The 20,833-nt window shown below is 41.3% G+C and overlaps 1 protein-coding gene across 3 annotated transcripts in view; it reads right to left on the bottom strand.

Moving 5' to 3' along the window:
• Window positions 1-20,833, bottom strand: part of pear1 (platelet endothelial aggregation receptor 1) — a 54,762-nt gene that overhangs the window by 14,242 nt on the left and 19,687 nt on the right. For all 3 annotated transcript variants that reach the window (XM_061049960.1, XM_061049958.1, XM_061049959.1), the window contains exons 2-6: window positions 13,090-13,200; window positions 11,455-11,556; window positions 11,252-11,352; window positions 6,291-6,383; window positions 1,234-1,480 (exon numbers count right to left, since the gene is read on the bottom strand). In XM_061049960.1, coding sequence (XP_060905943.1) covers window positions 1,234-1,480; window positions 6,291-6,383; window positions 11,252-11,352; window positions 11,455-11,556; window positions 13,090-13,196 — 650 coding nt within the window. In that variant the 5' untranslated portion in view covers window positions 13,197-13,200. The remainder of the gene's footprint in view (window positions 1-1,233; window positions 1,481-6,290; window positions 6,384-11,251; window positions 11,353-11,454; window positions 11,557-13,089; window positions 13,201-20,833) is intronic.

Genomic DNA, 20,833 nt, shown 5'->3' with positions numbered 1-20,833 from the left:
TCTTGTGGGGAAGAATTTTTATAGCTTACTCATCCTCAGGGGCATCTGAAAAACAGGGCGTAACAGATGACTCACGGATTATAGTGTTGTGTAGCAGGGTCGTTTTTCCATCTTAAAATTAAGTTGTGAAAACGAATGACTAAGTAAGACCTCCCAGTTCTGCGTCTGTCAGACCTCCTGAGAAAATTAACATAATGAAGTGAGCTGTAATGAAGTGGTGTTCCACACAGTGAGGCATCAAGGCATTAAATGCTTTAATAAAAAAATGTCTCATACCAAGTAGGACACTGTGACCATGATTAGCAAAGTTATAGGCCTTAACAACAAAAGTGGGATGTGCAAGATCATTGTACAATACTGCGATAATGATATGATGTGTGATAAAAAATTAAAAAGTGTATATTATTAGTTATAACTCACCTTTTCTGTCTACCTGCTGTTTTTCATGTTTTATGCTATAATCGCAGTTCTTGCGACATGTTTCTCTTGAATACAAATAATTCAGAATGTATTTTTTTTCACCTCCGCCCACCTGCACACCTGTCACACATTCACTTGACATGCTATAGCATATATACCACACCATTTCTTTGTCCAAACCCAGATAATTGTGTCTGGGTCACAGAGAAGGACATAACAGGACAATGGATCACTGTGGGTGGACACTGTTTGTATTTACACAAATGAAACTTACACAATCCAGACGTTGGCGGTAATGCAACACATATGGATGCCAACCACCAAGTTTTTCTTGGTTTGGTTTTAATTTTTTTTGTTGGCACATCTTGCAGGTTGTGCAGGTCTGTGTTTTTATTTTTAAGAATCTTTGTTCTGGATCTGTCTCTCTGACATACCTGCCTGTTTCCACTAAGCATTTCACCTGTCCTGCAACCTTCAAATTCCTGCGTGTTAGGACATAAAAACGCTTTCCTGCACAACTTTTGTTTCCAGTCACGGTTCTGCTATTGTTTCTTTATGTCCTTCCTTCACTCTAAGCCTGATATTTCTGTATGTTTTTAAACCAGTTTGTATCAATTTTCTCCTCAAGGGACAATCAATAGAGTATTCTACATTAAGTGAAATAATCTGTGAGTTATCTAAATTTAAGAAATAAACAGTTAAAAGATTAACCACTCCATAGTTATTTAATATTTTCAAAAGGCTTCCATGTTTTTCTCCATATCCAAGAGTCATTTCATAATAAATCCCTATAATTTATTAATGTGCACTTACAAAGTCCCAGTGAATCCATCCCGACATAAACACTCTCCTGTTGCTTTATCGCAGGATCCTCCAGTTCCACACTTGCACCTCTGCAGACAGCCTTTACCAAAGGTCCCTGCTGGACACGACTCCTCGCAGTATAGTCCAATGAACCCCGGAAGACACTGACACGCCCCCTTTACGGGATTGCACAGCGCTCCGTTCTCACACTTGCACTGCTGGCTGCAGGCCGGACCCCAGTGTTTGTCATCACAGGCTGAAAGGTAATGAGACAAACTGTTAATACCGTAATTGATTTTGTAGAATTTTTAATACTTGGACAAGTAATGTAAAATTCAAGCTCTTAATCATTTTTTTTTCTTATGCAATTTATTGATGCCTTGTCTGAAAATGAATTGTAACTTTTGAATTTTGATGCATTAGATTTGTTTTGTCATGTTGTCTAATTCTGTAAAAGTTCATGATACTGTTAACTGGATTCAAATTTAAAACAGGAAACATTTCTTTGAGACCTCAACGGAAAAAAAATTATCTATTAAAGAATGGAAAAACTTCCAACATAAAGGTCACATATTATCCTCCTTTTCAACGATTTTAAATAAGTCTTAGAGCTCCTTAATACATGTCTGTGAAGTTTCTTGTTCTAAATCCACTCTGATCCTGTATTTGATCATGCCTATAAACCCCTCTATTTCAGCCCTGCTCAGAACAGGCTGTTTCTGTGTCTGTAGCTTTAAATGTAAATGAGCTGTCTCTGACCACGCCCCCTCTCTAGAAGGGGATGTGGCTCGGGCTTTCTCGCTCCATGTCCTATTGTTTACGGTGAGAAGGCAGACTCAGACGGCACAACAAACACCTAGCTGTGGGAGTGTCACCCACCTGGGGGGGAGGGGCTACTGCCCTTTGTGATGTCATGCAGGGAAAGTCTCCAAACGGCCTGTTTGAGCACACATTTTCTTAAAAGTGGAGCATGCAAAAGACAGAGAGGATGGACTTTTCTCATAATTTGGGGGTTTGCAGACAGACTAGTGACACATAGTGTAAAAAAAACCTGGTAAAGTGTATTTTGCACAATATGTGACCTTTAAATATAAAAATACTCTTTTCTCACTTTTTAAAACTTAATAATGAAGAGAAGCAGCAAGGAAACTTCTCTTTGAGTTACATTCTCTCTTTCTTTGCCCACATTTTCCAGTGATTCAAACCAGTCGTCTTCCAGTAACACAACTCCCACTCCAAACACTGAGTCAAACCTACTCTGCCATCCTGGAAATAAAATAAAAACACTCCAGTAAAATAAGATTACTCATGATTATTGTGACTTGCATACACTGCAAGTACAGCCATACTGCGTCTGTTCTGTTATGTCAACATCAGCTTTTCCTCTTATTTATCATGGTGTCACTTACAGCAGAATATGATGTCATGAAAAACACAAACAGAAACAAATCTGATTAAAGTCAGTGGGTTTAAACTGCACAGAGATGAACAACAATAGAAGAGTTGACATAAAGTACTGACTCGTCCATGCATTACTGTTCTCCTTCATGCCTCCACATCCAAATCCTCCCTTTTAACTCAGGAGTGTCGAATTACCTACAAATACTTGTGCTCTGGCAGGGGGATTTGCATGGAGATCACAGGGTGGAGGGGTTTGAAATGGTTAATTTAATAGAAGTCTGGGGGTCTGACGGGGGTTTCACCGTGTAGCGAAGATTCACACAAGGTTTGGATTTCAATTCATGATGAAGAGATCTCAGTCCTCCGGATCGTGTTGTGAGAAACCCGATTGGTCAAGGGGGCATTCTTGAAATTTCTCATCAATAACTTTGCTCTACTCGGACATTAGAAATCATCGAGAAAATGTGATATTCGATAGCGCTGACATAAGGCATAAACAGGCGCTGGTTATCCTCTCCTGATTGGAAAACGAGTCCAACAATTTCACGCTGACCTCTGCGCATTTTTTTTGCGTGAGCTGCAGACATCCATGCACAGAATCAAGAGTGCAGAGAGGCCTTGACACCACGTCTTATTTGTCGACGTTCCCAGTTTACCCCCGTACCCTCTCGACCACAGCTTTGAAAAAGTACAAGGACTGCTTTGACGATAATTACACAGAGGGCAGAGCAGAGCCAAATTTGGCCTGGAGCAAAGCGATCTGCTGCTGACTGTCGTGTTTATTGCACTAACTCAGAGCAGGACCCTTGCCTCCTTTGTTTAACTGAATCATAACTTTACTTGTTCTCTGTGTGGGCATTGTGGAGGGGCTCTGCTGGAGTGTGTCAGGTAAACTAATGAGAAACTCAGCTGGAGCAGCCTGTATGTTTACACAGACATTCTCCGGGACAGGAGGGGAGATTTACGAAAGGGTCCACAGGGCTGGAAACAAAAGAACTGAAGGCCGATACATTCAGACAGAAGATGAGTGAATGGGTGAAATTGACTATATCGGAGGTGACATTTTGAGGAAGCAGCTGACCAGCAGGGCCTCGACTGACAAATGTCCAAAATTTTTCCCATGGGTTTGTTTATCTGCATATAAACAGTTATTCTCATTTCTCTAACACTGTTGCTAAGCTTGTTTACCTTCTTCAAACACGTGTACCTTAGCTAAATAAAGTGCATCTCACTTTGATAGGGTTATTTTAATGGCATGCTCTGATCATCTAAGCATCTCTAGACGTTTGACATTTTGACATGAAGGGAGCACTCTGGGGAAAAGTTTCTTTCAAGTGTTTGCATCTGTGCAGGATACTTGGCATGTTTGATTATTTATCACAGTGACCCGACAAAAATGCAGAAGCCCTGATGTGTGCATGACATGATATACAAACCCGACTTCCCAGAGACAAGGAAACAAATAGGAAACAAACATTATCAGAAGCAAACCACAAAATAAACAGACTGTGTTCATGATGCATTTTAGATCTTAAAGGGGACACATTATACCCCTTCTCCACCTTTTTTAAAACAGTCCCCTGTGGTCTAAATGAAACATCTGTGCTGTGCTTTGGTCAAAATAAAACATGAGTCAAACACCAGAGGAGGTTTGTGACCCTGTATAATGGTGTCCCACAAGGAACAGTCCTTATCAACGTACTCTTTGAGCAGAGAACATGTTGATTTCCCGATTTGGCATTGGTAGATAAATTGGTAACTCAACTCTTATGCTGATGATACCTTCTTCAACCATGATTATGGATCACAGGATTAGTAAGATCAAATATCTGAAGTGCAGACAACATGTTTTCCAGTATTCACCCCTAACTGAATAAACTACAAACCAACTGAGGCATGAAGAGACACTTTACTCTCTTACTTATTTATATGTACTTGAAGAAGCTCTGAAGTCTCCCTTACAAATCATCTCTTGATTTCAAAAAGACTTCCCAAACAAACAGCTGATTAACAGGATGGAGATGTGTTTATGTATCCTACAGACATCAACATGACCTCTACAGGGATACACATCAGTATCTGAACTAATGCATGCATGTAGACCCAGTAATTGGCCCACAGTTCAGAACTGGCATCTCTTGCACACTGACATGGTGGGAAAATTCCTCCTTTTCCCCTGAGAAGTGTCCAAGCGTTGGTTTGGGTTTTGCTCGCATCGCGAGTCCGAAAAATCTCACAGACATCTAACGGAGCCTCGCTGCTTATTTTTGATTCTGCTTCCTGAGTCCCTCAGTCAAAATCTACTCTTAAAAAGGTTTTACATTAAGTATAAATATGTTGACATAAGATTTCCACATCGTTGCCTTTCTCTTTCCTCAAGCATGACTATTACTGCCTGTTTTTTAAGAGAATAGATTCTCCCACTTCTTTCAACTCTACACATTCATGGACAAACAGTCCTAAGAGTGTTCAGTATAAAACCTCAGGCCCCTCTCTTATTTCCCATCGTTAGATAACTCAACACACAGGCATCCAGGAAGTGTCAGGCCTGATTCTGCCAAAAAAAAGACTCCATTAGAGGACAAAATGGAGGAGCCAAGGCTGCAGAGAGGAGAAGGAGTGTAAGAGGAGAAAAGAGCCGAGTGAAAACAAAGAAGAAGAAAAAAGAAGCGCGGGTTAGAGGAGGGAGTGTAACGAGAGACGAAGAGAACTGAGCCATGCAAGAGAAAGAGTGGGGTAACATTTTCCATTTCCCCTTCCCATCATCCCGCTGTCAAAAAATCAACCGCTGCCCGGTCAAAGCTAATTCCCGCTCTCTGCAGAGACTTTGGGGAGAAAATGCAGTGAAGCTGTGTACTATTCACCCAGCTGACTGCCATGAAACGAGCTGGAGGTTGTGGAAAAAAAAAAAAAAAAACCTCCATCTTAGTGAGGTGAAGCAGCAGCTCCAAGTAATGCGGTTCTGGTTTCACACTTTGGGTTGTTTGGACGATCACACGTTGGAGATTTGGGACGAGAAACAGGGTTAGACTCACTGGCTGGAGATGGTGCCTTTAAGAAGTATTATATAACTGTTTCTGCTGACTTTAGTTTTGTAAAAGACATCATTCAAAGAGAAGGAGCAAGATTAATGCCTCCGTTTATAACTCTTTTGTATTGACTAAGGCCACTTTAATTACATTAATCTGATTTTACTTATTGCTCTTGTGTAAATGCTCATGCTTTGTGAGTTTGTTTTATTACCCTTGACTGTTCACTTCTCAGCCAAATCAGTAACGGCAGCTCCACATGTGAACTATCATTATTAATGTTGAACAGTAACTATGAGCGAGAGGTGGAGGTGCAGCTCCTCGTCCCTCTGGTGCGGTAAACTGTTTCTGGACTGATGCTCACATCCATGACTCAGTGTGTGCGTGCTGTAATGCTCCCTTGCTGTTTCTATTGGAAACTCCTTCAGTGTGTGATGGAGTGCCGTGTGTGACTGACCGGCCAGTTGTCATTTCCTGTTGTGCATGTGAACTTTTATTTGTGTGCGCACCTGAGGACGTGAAGAAGGGGATAAGAGAAAGAAATGGTGGGGGGGGGGGGGGGGGAGAGGGAAACGGGTGAAGAAGGAGAGAGTGAGGGAATGTCTGAGCGAGGTGGGGAAAAAAGCGTATTCATACCGCTGGAACAGTCGTCTCCTCGCCAGCCTCCCTCACACTGGCAGCGGTCCGGGGCGACACATCGACCGTGGACACACTCCTTGGTACAGCGAGCTGTTGATGAGAAACACACTTTATAACAGGACCAGCCTTGTGGAGAACGTTCAACAAAACATCTGTAGGATGCAATGGATGACAAACAGCAAAGTGTGCAGGAACTTGAAGATGCACAAAGAGCACAGATCAGATTATTGACCCCTCCCTGTTTTTAAATATCTATTTTATTTTACCCTTCTTTAATTTTCTTCTCCTAATGAATTAACACATTTAATAACGGCTTACAATGCGAGTTTCAGAGCAGATTTTTCAGATCCAAACATAGCTCTCATGAGACATGCCTCCTCCATCCCTCAGCCCCCCTACCCTCCTGTCTCCACACATCCCCCACTGTCCTGTTTCACTTGAAGGGTTCTGTAAGGCAGAGACAGCAGCAGAGGAGTGCTAATAAATACCAAAATAAGAGTCTGCAATCGACCTGTCTCTCTAGTTCAAATCTAATGTTTGGTACCTTTCAAGACCCCCTTCCTAAGGGGGCTTTTGCCACTACATCACAAGTACATCACCTTATTTTGCAGTTATCAACAAAAATAGAGCAAAGCCTGCAAGATAGTTCATACAAGCAACATGCTTTATTTTCCACAATCTCCTGACAAGCATATTCTCCCACATTGATAGTCTATTTAATCTGCAGGATTTCCGTTCTCTCCATCTTCTCTGTCTTTGCCATTGCTGTCCCGTACCAGTGCTGCACTCGTACTTTCAGCCTCACTAACCCCCCAGCATCCACCTGCAGGCTCCGGCTGGGGGGCTTAAACTGTAATCTCCTCACACCACACAGGTCAGGTCAAAGACTACAGACGCCAAACTCAAACAATGATTCATTGCTGCAATAAGCATTTCAAACCATAACAAACATGAGATGTCTGAGCCACTAGAGGGCGTTGTCACTCATTAACAGACTTTATGCCTCTTTTTGGAGAACTTCTTTTAATGCACTCTTGAATCGACAAATTCCTTTTTTTCCGCAAGATTATGTAAAGTTGCATTTAAATTATTACCAGTTGTACGATTTCTTGCCGCTGTTTTAAAAACATAATTTGTGTTTTCTAGTTATCACAAACCCATGTGAAAAAGTATTCACATGGCTGCATTGTCAAAACCTCCTGAACAGTGCAGGAAGAGACAAACTCAGTGAATGGCAGAAAAGCAAAAGAATTATCTTTCCATGTCTTCTCCTTGTATGAAGAAGTGAAGTATCGCTGAGGATGACCACATGCTACACTATTTTAACTTTGAATGACAATTCTGGCAACCAGTACCATCACTGTTCCCAGTATTCTTTGATGACCTTAACAAAATCTACGGCCCTGCTCTCCTGCGTTCAAATCATTCCTGGTTTTTGACGCCCACTCGCTGCCTCAGTCCATGAGAATTAATCGTTACAGCTGCTCACAGTTGGTAGGAGGTGTGTCCTGTACGACTCACCCTATCAGGGCTGTTTTTGTCCCTCTTTGACTAAAACAATTACACATCAGTCATGATCATATTTGTAATGCTGCTGAGAGAACACTCTAAAGTAGAAGTCAACTTATAGGACTTATCAAACTATTATCATGACGTCTATCAACTTTTTGACTTTACTCGATTAGTTCCTTTTTTCTACTGAGATGAAATATCAACTGAAAACTCAACCACTATTTTCAAACATGGCTTTCTGTTACTCATATTAACTTTGTGTGATATTTTTATGGGTTAACCATTAGTGTGCTTTTTCTTTAGATGTGTGAGTGTTTTGGTCTTAAGAAACATGGGCCGTGTTTCATATCGTTCGTAGAAAGTCTGCACTGATTTAAAGGTCTCTGTTATTCAATCAGAACTCGTTCTTACTGAATAGCATTCTTTCTCTCGACATGTTTTCCAGCCGTCATAATGTGAGGGGCCAGCCCGACAGCTGGACTCAACCGTACAATTGCAAGCATCAGTGTTAGATGCCATTCATACTTTAAAGGACCTTTTCCCTAAGTGGGGAGACTTTGGCTTTCAAGCCAGCATCATAAACGCTTCGACTATCAACTGATTAAATTCTAACAAGCATTCATGACTACAGACTTATAAGATGTCTGCATACTTTTTAATTTAGGGAAGACAAGGGTTTTCTAATCACACACCACTGAAAACCAGATGCTATGTATCAGAATGATTTTTGTTCTCTTCCATCGCTGCACGAACAATAACTTCACTGATTATCTTCCTCTCTGGTTGTAGGTGTGTGTGTGTGTGTGTGTGTGTGTGTGTGTGTGTGTGTGTGTGTGTGTGTGTGTGTGTGTGTGTGAACACTGGAGGCTCTAAAAAAGAGGCTAACATGTCATCGAATGGAGGACTGTAATTACATATAATTAGATGTACTTCAGAAATAAAAACAGAGTACGGAGAGCAGGTTAAGGAGGAGGCACTGACAGATGACACGTTAAAAACAGAGATATTTCAATTATAGAACTCAAAACAGCCATCAGTGGGCTCCATCTTGGCTTTTGTGATGCCAGTCAGCTAAATACAAGCTTTTGTGTTTGAATACAAAAGAAAACACAAACACACACGCACACACACGCACGCACACACACACACACACACACACACACACACACACACACACACACACACACACACACACACAAAGGCATGCATATTATCTCTGCTGAATGACATTCAGCTCCCTAATGTCAGTTTTCAAAACGAGAAACCTTGTTATTACTGGCGGGCATTTCTGAGACCTTCCGATGATGTGTGAGAAGGTTTGTGAAGCGAAGGTGGACTTTTCTCAAACTCACGTAAACTTCACTTTGTTGAACGCTCACTGCCGACTCAACAATAACAGTGTGTCAGCAAACTGTTGACAGCTGCAGCAGTTTTTGTATTTTAAGAAAGCAACAAACTCCGTGGTGCTTTTTTAAACTTCTGCACTCTTTCATTCATCGTGCAACACTACCACCTTATTCTGACAACGATTTTTTTTCACAATCCTGACTCTGTAAATGGGCAGAACATATTGGTTCAGAGTGAAGCACACAATAGCCGGTCATGGACATATAGCTTCCTTTTTTGATAGCTTGATAATATCTGATGTTGTGATGTTAGCTGTTGTTGCAGGATGTTATTTCTGCTGCCTGAAGCTGACAGTCTGGCCCCGAGAAGCTGTTTCATCATCTCTGCATGTCGGCTTTGCAGCAACAGCAGTAGTGACAGTTTGCTAACTCACTTCTAGCTAACATTATGCATTGCGTACTATGTCTCCTTTGCCTTGGCCAAATAAATGGCATGTGTAAATACAGTGTTTACAGCTACAAGGTTACTAACTCAACCCACAATATTTGCAATGTTTGAGCAGAATCGCACACTCCAACATAGTTAGCATGGTTAAGCATACAAACTAAATGTCAGATGAGAGTCTTAATGAACAATGGCTGTATAATCTGCCGGTTTTCAGTCCAGTGATGAGACCGTTCACATGAAGTTTCTGCTCTTCCACCCTGAGCTGTACACACAGCAGTGCCACACCTCTGAACTCATCACTAACAGATGCTCAGCTGATGAAATAAGAGTTGCTCAAATGATGTGAAATCCTCAAACTGAAATGAAAATATGTAAATAATGACGGTGGGTGTATGAGGGTTTGTCAGCTAGGTTGACATTTCCAGCTTGCAGCAGCAGCAGCAGCCAGTTTATACAGTGAGTCTTCAGCACCAGAAGCACCAGTGGCAATAAAGCCTGTCATTATGGTTATCTCAGTGTCATATGCTACTCATATTAACTTAGCAGCACATTTCATGGAAAAAGACCAAAAACATTATCAACTTTCTGTGGGTAATGATGATTTGCGTCAGAAATGTGATGACTGTCTTTTCTCTAACCTTAGCGGTCATTTTGGTGTTCAGCTGGATTACTGTCAGTATGCTTCAAGAAACATCGCCATCGACAGTACAACTTTACTGATCCTCAACATCTGACTGAACTATAGCTTATATAGCTATAGCTTATAGCTTTATAAGGGGTGGATGTATATCTGTGCACTGTAGTAAACTCAATCATCACTAAAAACAATGTTCAAACAAACAGTGACTCTTTTTCCGGTACAGAGGAATCAAACGAACGGACACATATCTTCTATTTTACTTGATTTATACATTTTGCGCTCATTAACTGAGAGAGCCTGAATCAGTTTATACACAATGTGTGTTTGCAATCAATCAATCTTTGTTTGTATAGCGCCAATTCAAGTAAACAAGTGTTATCTCGGGACACTTTACAAAAGAGCAGGTAAAAAGACCTTACTCATTGCATATTACAAAGACCCAGTATTAAACCATCATGAGCACTTAGCAACATTAAGCAAAAGTTGCAATGGCAAGAAAAATCTTCCTTTTAAGAGGCAGAAATCTTGGGCAAATCCAGGCTCATGAAGAACAGCCATCTATGGAAACAGCGCTGGGCTTGAAAATGGGATAGGTGAATTACTGTATCTATGTATTATTTTGAGTCTGGGTTCAGAGGCGTGTTCTCATGTGTGCGACCTCCGTGGCTCACAGAGGTCACTGAGGTCGTGTCCTCAAAACGAAGCTGGTTAGGAAACATACTGAAGTTTAAACTGATGCCTCTGTATGACCTTCAGATATTAATGAGACCATCGGCAAAATCAATAAATTCATTTTTCATAGGGTTAGGGTAAGTGTGAACTGCTGCTGCAGGGAATGCAACGGGTATTTATTTGTGGGGATGGGGGATTAAACAACAGGTTAAAACCACTGATTCCCTTAAGTCAGAGGAGTGTTTTGTTTCTTACGTCTGCTCGCCTGCTGTTTGTCTTGGTGCTAAAGATGTCAGCATGCAGACAGGCGGATTGTTTAGAGGTTTCCATAAATACTTACGGACACATTTGTCTCTGCTCTCGTAGTAACCCGGACAGCACTGGTACCTCTTTCGGTAGTCGGTCTTCACCGCCTGCCTGTAGGCCGTCTTGTATGTGATCCTGAAACAATAACAGACAGGATGCTTGGACCTCCCAAACTCACAGGAGAAGGAAGTTAGCCTGACGGGAAAAGAGTCATCATGCTGCTGCTGCTGCTGCTACCTGTGGCGCGTGCATCTGTAGGAGGTCCGAGGGTCCGAGCAGGGCTCCTCTGTCACATGGTCATAAGGATGAAAGTAGGACTCCTTCACTGAGGTGGTGAAGCTGAAAAATAGCAAAACAACAGAAATAGGAGATCGAATAGAATCAAAAATATCAAAAACAAAACAGAAGAAAGCTTTGTCCCAATTCAGGGGCCGGGGTGGACTTCAAGACTGATTGCTTCACAGCGGGGCATCGAAGGCTGTCAAGAGTTCGAAGGCTGCCTCAAACGGGGCCGACAGATGTGTCCATCTTTTCCTGGGCCACCAAGGATCCATCCAGTGCATCCTTGGTGGCTGGACAGTTCTTGAGATTCATTGCATGCCAATTCATACGGGATGGCAGATTCTAAGCCGAGAGTAGTTGTTTCTGCACGTCTATCAAGGTTAAGCGACAAGATCGCTGCTTAGTAATCACAGGGTGAGGGGAGGAACAGCTGGTGAAGCAAACGGGGAATCCTCTTTAAACCCGACCGTGTCATTTCAGTTTGGCCTGATCCGTGTACACCGCCTACGAGGGCTGCGTCCTACGAAGGATGTTAACCCTGAATTTGGACACAATCCTAGAGTTTTCCTTATTTTATCAGTCAGATATAAATGTCCCTTCGTCCATCACTTTAGTCAAGACTGAAGTAATTTGTCAAATTTTAGATCCACTGACATTAAACTGGGACCAGACCTTATAAACGATCCCAGATAGTAACTTTTAATCGTTATAGTGAATCAGCAGACAGTTAATGGGCCTCTACTCTTACAGCCAGTTTAGGCGACGAGTGCGTTGCTTAGAAATCACAGGGTGAGGGCAGGAACAGCTGGTGAAGCAAACGGGGAATCCTCTTTAAACCCGACCGTGTCATTTCAGTTTGGCCTGAGCCGTGTACACAGCCTACGAGGATTTTAACCCTGAATTTGGACACCGTCCTAGAGTTTTCTTTATGTTATCAGTCAGATAGAAATGTCCCTTAGTCCATCACTTTAGTCAAGACTGAAATAATTTGTCAAATTTTAGATCTACTGACATGAAACTGGGAACAGACCTAATAAACGATCCCAGATAGTAACTTTTAATCGATATAGTGAATCAGTGGACAGGTAATAGGCCTCTACTCTTACAGCCAGCAATTTTTCATTGCAAAAATGAAGAATACTCACTGCTGTGTCTGCTTTCTGAAATGCTAAACGTTTCTATTTTCTATGAGCTGTATTCATTTTAGTTTTTGACAAATAGTTTGTTGAAACAAGCAATTTGGATACATCTTGACTTGTGCCGCATCGCTGCAGGTATTTTTAACAGCTCTCTGACGTGTCATACATGAACAGTTGACAGATTATTTTAGAAAAGAATCAGCACATGAACACTTTAAGATCATCATCCACCCCAGATGAAGCATGCATGCATTTCACTCATGTTGTTTACATTTTTCTGAGATGTTTGTGTTGTCATTTACGTGATGAATTCATGTCTTGACCCTCATAAATCCTGTTAAACAATAAAGTACACTCTCAGACATCATATGTTAGGAGTTCTGTTTGGGAAAATATGCACATGCAAAAATAGCACCATTTATTAGTTTGTCCCTGTTGAACAAGCACTCACCTCTCCCACAGGCTGCACACATTGGGGTCTCTGGGGTTCAGAGAGAAGCTCAGACCAATCAGGAAGCTGAAGAGCAGCAAGGGGGCGGAGCTCTGCAGAGTGGGCATGGTCCTGATGAGAAGGGGGACAAAAGCAGACAGATTTTCACTAAGGGTCGCAAAAACCAAAACATTTCAGAGCCAAGACATATTTGTAATTTTGCTTGGGGAAAAAAAATAGAGAAGGCAGCACCAAAAAAAACAACATTTTTATAATGCCAAACAATCTGATTCTGCAGTAAATACATAAAGGTACTGCATATTGTTTAGCTTAAAGAAAAGTGTTGAAACAATGACAGGGTCGTGGGATCTCATGCAGTCATGTGTAATATTAATATGCCACGATAAAAAACAACAATCCCACAAAAGTCCTGAATCTTTAGAGTTGTTTTTTTAAATCTGTGCAGCCTTAAAACACGGCCGACCAAACAGCGGAAAATGTTGCGCTAGCATGGAAAAAGTTGACAAAAAGTTCTATTCCCGTTCTCTTGGATGTAAATTCATTGTTTAGTTTATTTGTGTTCACTGTAAATAACATTTCAAAGCCTGTTTTTCATTTATATAAAAAAAGCAGTTCTCTGTGCCTATAAATTGTGGTTTCGATTCAGCTTGTGATTGTTAAAGAGTTCATTAAACGCTCAGCAGAGGTGAGGCAGAGAGCCAGACGTGAAGCTCTCTGTTCCCCGTAGAGCTCCCCGCCGTCTCAACAGGGAGCATAAAACACAGGCCTGACACTAGACAGATATATGGGGAGGAGGGAGAGCAGGAGAGAGAGAGAGAGAGGGGGATCAGAGTCAAGAAATGTGACTCCCAACTTCATCCTGACCCCGATCAATCAGAGCTGCAGTGAAGCCTCCACACTCCTCTCTGTCCCCGTCCACGCTCCTGCAGCATCTGGATCCCATCAGTGCATCGACCCACGAGAGAGCTTCAGCACAGGGACCCTGTTAGGCTCTCAGGGAGCAAGAGGGAGGCTTTTTTTTTCTTCTTCTTTTCCTCTTAAAATATCCCATGGAATTGAACAGAAGTTCAGCAGGCCAGTACTGTGAGTCCTCTGGTAGAAGTATCGTGGGAATGTAACGATGATGTTGACTTAGGATCAGTATGGTGCGGTCCCCTCTGTTTTCTCAACAAGTCCCCTCCTGACAGAATTACAGTATCCCTGCTTCTCATATCATCTCCACATGGCCTCAGGGACATTTCTGATATGTTGGGACAGTGACATCACAGCCGTGGATCAGGATTATCTTCTCTGCTCAAGTGAGCCATGAAAAAAAAAAAATCTCAGATCTCAGAAGAGGGAGTGACAACAAACGTCTCTTTGACAGTGTCACCTTTCATGACAAAACTTCCAATAGTTGCTGAAATATTTCACTCTGGGCTTAAGTGAGTGAACGATCATCAAATGTACTTTGCTCCCCACAGAGAAAGGCTCCTAGCACGGCTGGAAATACAGACTCAAGCCCGTTTTAGTCAAACTTTAAATTGAGAAAAAGCTTATCATTTTAGTCTTTGGATGTTTGAGTAAAAAGAGAACTACAGAAAGTTGTACCCTAGTAGTAAAAGTATTTTCAGATTCATAACGGCCTGTGCCCATTGACGCTGCACAGAAATGCAGTTCAGCACTTTCAGCGCGCTAAGAGTAAAAACATCCTCGAGGTCAGCTGTTTTATGTTGCTGCGCTAACAGAGCTCACAGTTGTAAACAGTTCATCTTTGGGAACACCTCTGCGTTCACCAGTTGTCCCTTCTCCCTCACCGACCAATCAAAATCAAGAAGGGGCAATGCTTTGGGTACAAGATGACAACAATGGCGGAACAATGGAGAAATTCATCTGACTCGTCGTCTCGAGGGTCGAGGTCTATAGCTGCTAGTGCCAGGATACTTTATACCTTTAGATTACTTTGATGTTTTCTAGGTGATATTTATTTTGAATAAAGGAAAATATTAAGTGCACTGAGCCTTTAAAACAGACCTAACATTCACTATCGAGGGAAGCATACGTTCCATTTCATAACCTAAAGCATCAATGAGCGCCGGTGAGAAGCGCTCTGAAACTGAGGTCGCGTGCGCTGTCAATAGACACCAGCCCCAACTCCATCACCAGATTACATTCTGTTTCCCGCCCTGTCTCCTAGTTTTGATTTGTATTGTTAGAAATGAGCCATAATTCTCTCACACAGTGTTTGTGTCTTCTAATAAATGTGTGACCACTTTGAAGTTGTTGTTAGTAAGGGTTATATTTAAATGACTAAAACTTTGAATATGTGGGATAAGATTGTGGCAAGCTTCAGTATAAACTCAAGAGAAAATGAATTTAAAATGAGTGATTTAGAGATTTGACCCTGGTTTCTGGCACAAGTTTACACTGAATCATTTTACTGTTAAACTGCTTTCTAGCTACTTCTCCTTCATGTCATCCATTTGTGGTGCAGAAACATATTTCTCCCACTTTTCACGCACATATTTGCATTTTAAGTCACTTTACTGTCTTTGGGAAATTTTGGGAAATTTCCTCGGGTGAGGGAAAGATTAGCCTGTGGTTTAGTGAATAATACATGCCTCTCATACTGCCAAGGTCAGCGGATCAACTCCCACAAGAAAAACGCTTCATGAGTGTTTACAAAGTGAATCCAGTCTTTGCAGAATGAAACACCTCTAAATAAAAATGATTAGACACATCTACGATCAATCAGAAGCTCATTGTTCAGGTTTAAATCTGCATTAACTCTATTGAGTGACTGGTAATCACTGCAGAGGATTTGGCACGGTGAGGCCTGCAGCATAAATCAGATCTTCTGCTTCTGATAAACAGCCTCGTACAAACCCTCCTACCCACCGTCAGGAGTTAATTCACTCGCTGGCACAAACGCCTAAAGAAATCTGTGGCACAAAAACAGGATTTTATGAGAACAGGCATATGGCTTTTATTAAGAGGAGTCATCAACTTCACCAGCCACTTCATTGGACTGGGGGTAAATATTTTTCATTACCTTCTTTTCATTTTAATTGTGCTTCATTAGGGAAAGGCTTCAAACCGCATGGGAATTCTTCAACGCTGAGAAAAGAGCGCTTAATGAGTGCAAAGGGAGTTGTTTTGAAGTCAGGCTCAGCCGTTTGCATTGAATGTTTGGGTTACGTACAGTGGGATATGGGGGGGGGGGGGCAGGTAGACGTCTGGGGCTCCAGGTGGTTCTACAATCATCTGGAAACTGGACTCTTCAAGGAGGCGACCCTCCTTTTTGGTGGTGTAGAGGAGGACAGGTACTCTAAACACAAAGTTTTTCATGAAACTCCACCACAAGTGTGGACTGATTGATTCCTCCCCTTTCCTCCTTTTTCACATAATAGTTTTCTTCTCCATTACAGTCAGTCCTAAGCTATCATTATACTTCCTAAGAGCTTTTTTCCAAACTGCAGCTCTGAACCCTTTCACTCGGACAAGCTTGGCAATGAAGCAGAAAAACACGAGTAGCAAGATGCATCCCAACTGTTTTTTCGTTCACTTTTGAGCAGAAGCGGCGTCCGAGAATTATGATTTGGGAAGCTAGGGGACAGCTTGATCGTTAAAGGGGCTTATGATTTTTAAAAACACAGGACAATTAAAAATTAAATATCTACTGGAAAATAAGACTAACTTATCACTGATATAAAACAGATATGCACGTCACTGAATGTACAACGCAAGCACACTAAATTCAGCACATTATAAATGAACAAATCAAATGACTATAATAACCACAAATAGTTGAAATCCAAATCACAGCATATGTGGGTTTACTCACAACTTCATCTTGAGCAAAAACAATATAAAAAAGTAGATTCAGCTTACCTTACTATGGAAACAACAACGCACAACTCATACTAGCTAGCAGCTGCCTGCCAGCTGTAGATAATGTTAGCCTGAGGGAAAACAGCTCGTATCAATCGTAGCTTACTTTTACCTCACAATGCCTAACTATTCCTACAACTGCTTTAAAAAGTCCTCTTCTTCATGGTCATCCTCATAGTCCTTATTATTACCATGTTTGGCAACAAAATGTGTCAACCACATTAGCTTCCTTAGCGCTTGAATTGGCACTTTGTTAACGTTGCCACTAACATCATCAACACTCTTTTCAAAACAAACAAATATCAATCCATAAATGAATGTGAATATATTCCTCACTCATTTCGCTGTGAGCAGGAGTGTATTTTCATCTGTACCTGTACTGTTTGACTCTGAGGAAGACGTTTTATTAAATTTGCCTTAAGTGATTCATGCGCTCCAGTATTTTCTTTGGTTGCTGTCTTGAAGAAGGTATTCACTGAATTATATTTTGAACATCTGAAGTTCTTCTCTGAGAGCACCGACCTCCATTTGTGGAGTGGCTGAAGCACAAGAGTTTCCTTTTACTTTGCTAGATCCCTCTCCTGTTTGACTCCTAAACTCGTTATGTTAATGAAACCTCTGTTAATTTGGAGCTAACTGCTAGCAGCTAACTAGCTGCAGTTTACTGCAGAGAAGACGTACACTTACACACTTCACATCCACTGGTGGAAAATATCAAATCAGGACCAAAATGACTAAAAGCTCACAGTGGTAGAGGTTTCTCTGGCATATTTTGGTCCTGTTTGTAATGTAAAAAAACAGGCAATCTTTTCTGAAACAAAGAACCTTTCATGTGGCTCCGTAAAGCAATACAAAATAGGCAAAATGCAGCACACGCGCGCGCACAAGCGCATGTACACATGCACACATACACTCTCAACGCCCACCACACAGTTTGTAACTGTTTCAAGTACAGACTGTGTGTTTTCATCTTCTGGAGACTTTACACACACACATCAAATGAGCCCCATACGCTGAAAAGAGTTCAGAGACAAACTATTTTTAGTGTCTGAGGACATTCTGCGATTTCACTGAGCTTCTCTTGACTCATTTCTGTCAAGGCCCAAAGTAACGGCCCACGCGTACATACACGCACCGTACCATCTGAGGAATGCTGTGCGATGTTTAAAAGACCCACAATGCTCTTTCCAGAACCGCACAGGGGCTTCAGTGAAAACAAAGCCCAAATGGAAACAGATGCACCAGTTTTTATATTGAATCTCGCTTGACACTCGTATCTACATTATAAGTATATTCTTGGAAAACTAAAGGCCCCTTTAGGATGCATAAGTGCTGACAAGTAAAACAATATTTAGATTTTACTTCATGCAAGAGAGACATTGTCTTGATGGATAAGTATTCCCATCACACCCCTTCTTTGTCAAATTTAAACAGTAGGAACAGAGCTCTACTGCAGCTTTGAAAATGTACGCTCATCTCTTATGTCATCATCAAAAGAATAAAAGGAACTTTTAAAGAATTATTTTGATAATTTATTAAACAAAATCTTTACTCTCCTCGCTAACTGTTTTGCTGCTTACTTTTCTACATGATTATCCCGAGGTCCCCACTTCATATCCTTCATCAGAGAGGGCTTGCATGTTGTTTGCGTGTTCTCCCTGTGCAGCTGGCCTCCTCACACAGGCCAAAGAAATGCTCGTTAGATTAACTGGTGACTCTAAACTCGATATGTCCACCCTGTGATTGACCGGCGACGATCAGTCCAGGGTGTACACCACTGCTCGCTCGACGACAGCTGGGATAAAACTGAACACTTCTACATGTTGATTTGCTAGAGGAAGAGAATCATGGTTTCACCAAGGTCATAAGGATTCATCCACTGGACGACTTGAATGTTTGCACAAAATGTTAATGCAATCCACGTCACAGTCTTTGAGAAACAGCAGGCAGGAGTGGTGGACCAAACCAACATATATTCTATTTGCAGGTCTTACAATGATCAAAAGCTGCACTTTTTTCCTTTTTAATTTGATCCTCATAAGTTAGATTAAAACTAATAACAGGTTCCATAAAAAGAGGGGGTTACTTCTGGTGAAATTTTATGCAAAGCACATGGCTTCGATCAAGCTGTTTGCGTCCCTGTTTCCGATATTTCTAACCTCACATTTATGTCTCCTTTATTTATTTCTGTGCAGCTGCAGTGCTAATTGAGGTAGAAAATATTAGTCACCCACTGGAAGGGGAAGCAAAAAAGGGGAAAGACAAATATTCAAGAAGAAATAAATATTGGCTGGAGTGTTCAGAGACACAGAAAGAGAGAGAGAGGGAGACAGTTCTGCCAAATACAAGTTCATTTTCATGTCGAGGTGCAGTGATGTCAGTCAGACTCAGACTCTACACACAATGTGTTTCCATCTTCCAGACTCTCTGTTTGAAGCCATATCTGAGCTCATCTTGGCGCTGCAGACTCCGGCATGTTATTCCAGAATCAATAACATCAAAATCTTAACATGCCTTTGTTCTTTGCACTATTTTAAGCTTCGACTAAAAGCCAGTGAGGGATCCAAGAGAGAGGCCGCATGTTGAAATACGGCAGCCTCTCTCCACTTTCTGCTCTTGAGTTATGACACAGATCCTGCAGGTGCAATGCATTCTTGTTCGGCCCATAAGTGTGGATAACACTGCTGATAATTTATAACCCGTTTCAAGCTATCCTTGTAATAATTTACTCTAATATCAGCACCGGATTCCCTCTAAAGCCCTTTTTTAAAATCATTAATAAACCAGCGAACCTGACGATGACGGATGTAAGAGCTGAGCAGAGAGATGTTTTCTATTTGGAGAATATTTGATCAGAAAACAAAACTGAAACTTGATGTTGATGTTTAATGTAGAAAAAGATGCATTCAATCGGAAATGTTTTGGAGACACATGAAAGTATTTCTTCTGGGGATTCTTTTTTTTAATAAAATCAAGAAACTTAGAGGCTGTTAAACGTTTAACTGAAGGCAGGTGTTCCTTATAAAATTATATTTTAAACATGATATCAATTTCCTCAACTCTGTCACTGCAGTGCAAATACAAAATGGGAAATGGTATAAAGTAAATGACAGTATTTAGAATACATGTTCTATTGTTTGTATTCCCATGTATTACTGATTTCTAGTTTTAATGAGGTAATTAGTCCCTGCAGTGGACTTTCAAATAAAAGTAGCAAGCCAAACCTGTCGGCATCAAGCTGAACTATAGGGAGTGATTTAATCAACCGTGGGTTCCCACAGGGAGGGATAAGCAGTGGTTTAACTCCATTATAATGCCATTAAAACAATAAGAGAGCAGCTATGGAGAATCATTGCTCATGTATCAGACTTAACTCACAACTTCTCTGCCCACCCAGAGCGAGCGCTCTACAAAGTAAAATCTCCTCAAATTGAGCTCCCTGAAAACAAATCGGACTGCAGGCTCACTAACCTCCCTTGAAGGGGCCCTCGACATGGAGAAGTAATTGAGAAACCAGTGCCCTCATTGCATTATAAAACTGGCTAAACCTCCAACAACATACAAAGGAAGGGAGACCAAAAAGGACAAAAAAAAATCAACTCAGATGTTTCCTGGCAACCAAATGGTCACACTGCAGAAGATTAAAGCTCGGCTGTGCACGATAACATTCAAAAGTTTGGCTTGTAAAGTTGCGGCGTGTATCGGAGCCTTTAAGGAGATTTAAACGATCACCTTCTGATTGTGATCATCACGGGGATCCAGGAAAAAAATAAAAAAAATCCCAGGAGACTAGAACCAAAGGTTTACAATCAAACATTTACAGTTGAGCTCTTACAATAACAAATCTATAAAAGTGCTCGAAGGCAGAAACAGA

Source organism: Labrus mixtus, chromosome 11 (assembly GCF_963584025.1).
Source record: "Labrus mixtus chromosome 11, fLabMix1.1, whole genome shotgun sequence".
Taxonomy (NCBI): domain Eukaryota; kingdom Metazoa; phylum Chordata; class Actinopteri; order Labriformes; family Labridae; genus Labrus; species Labrus mixtus.
Note: the sequence above shows the minus strand (reverse complement) of the source record. Positions and strands in the feature narration are given on the sequence as shown.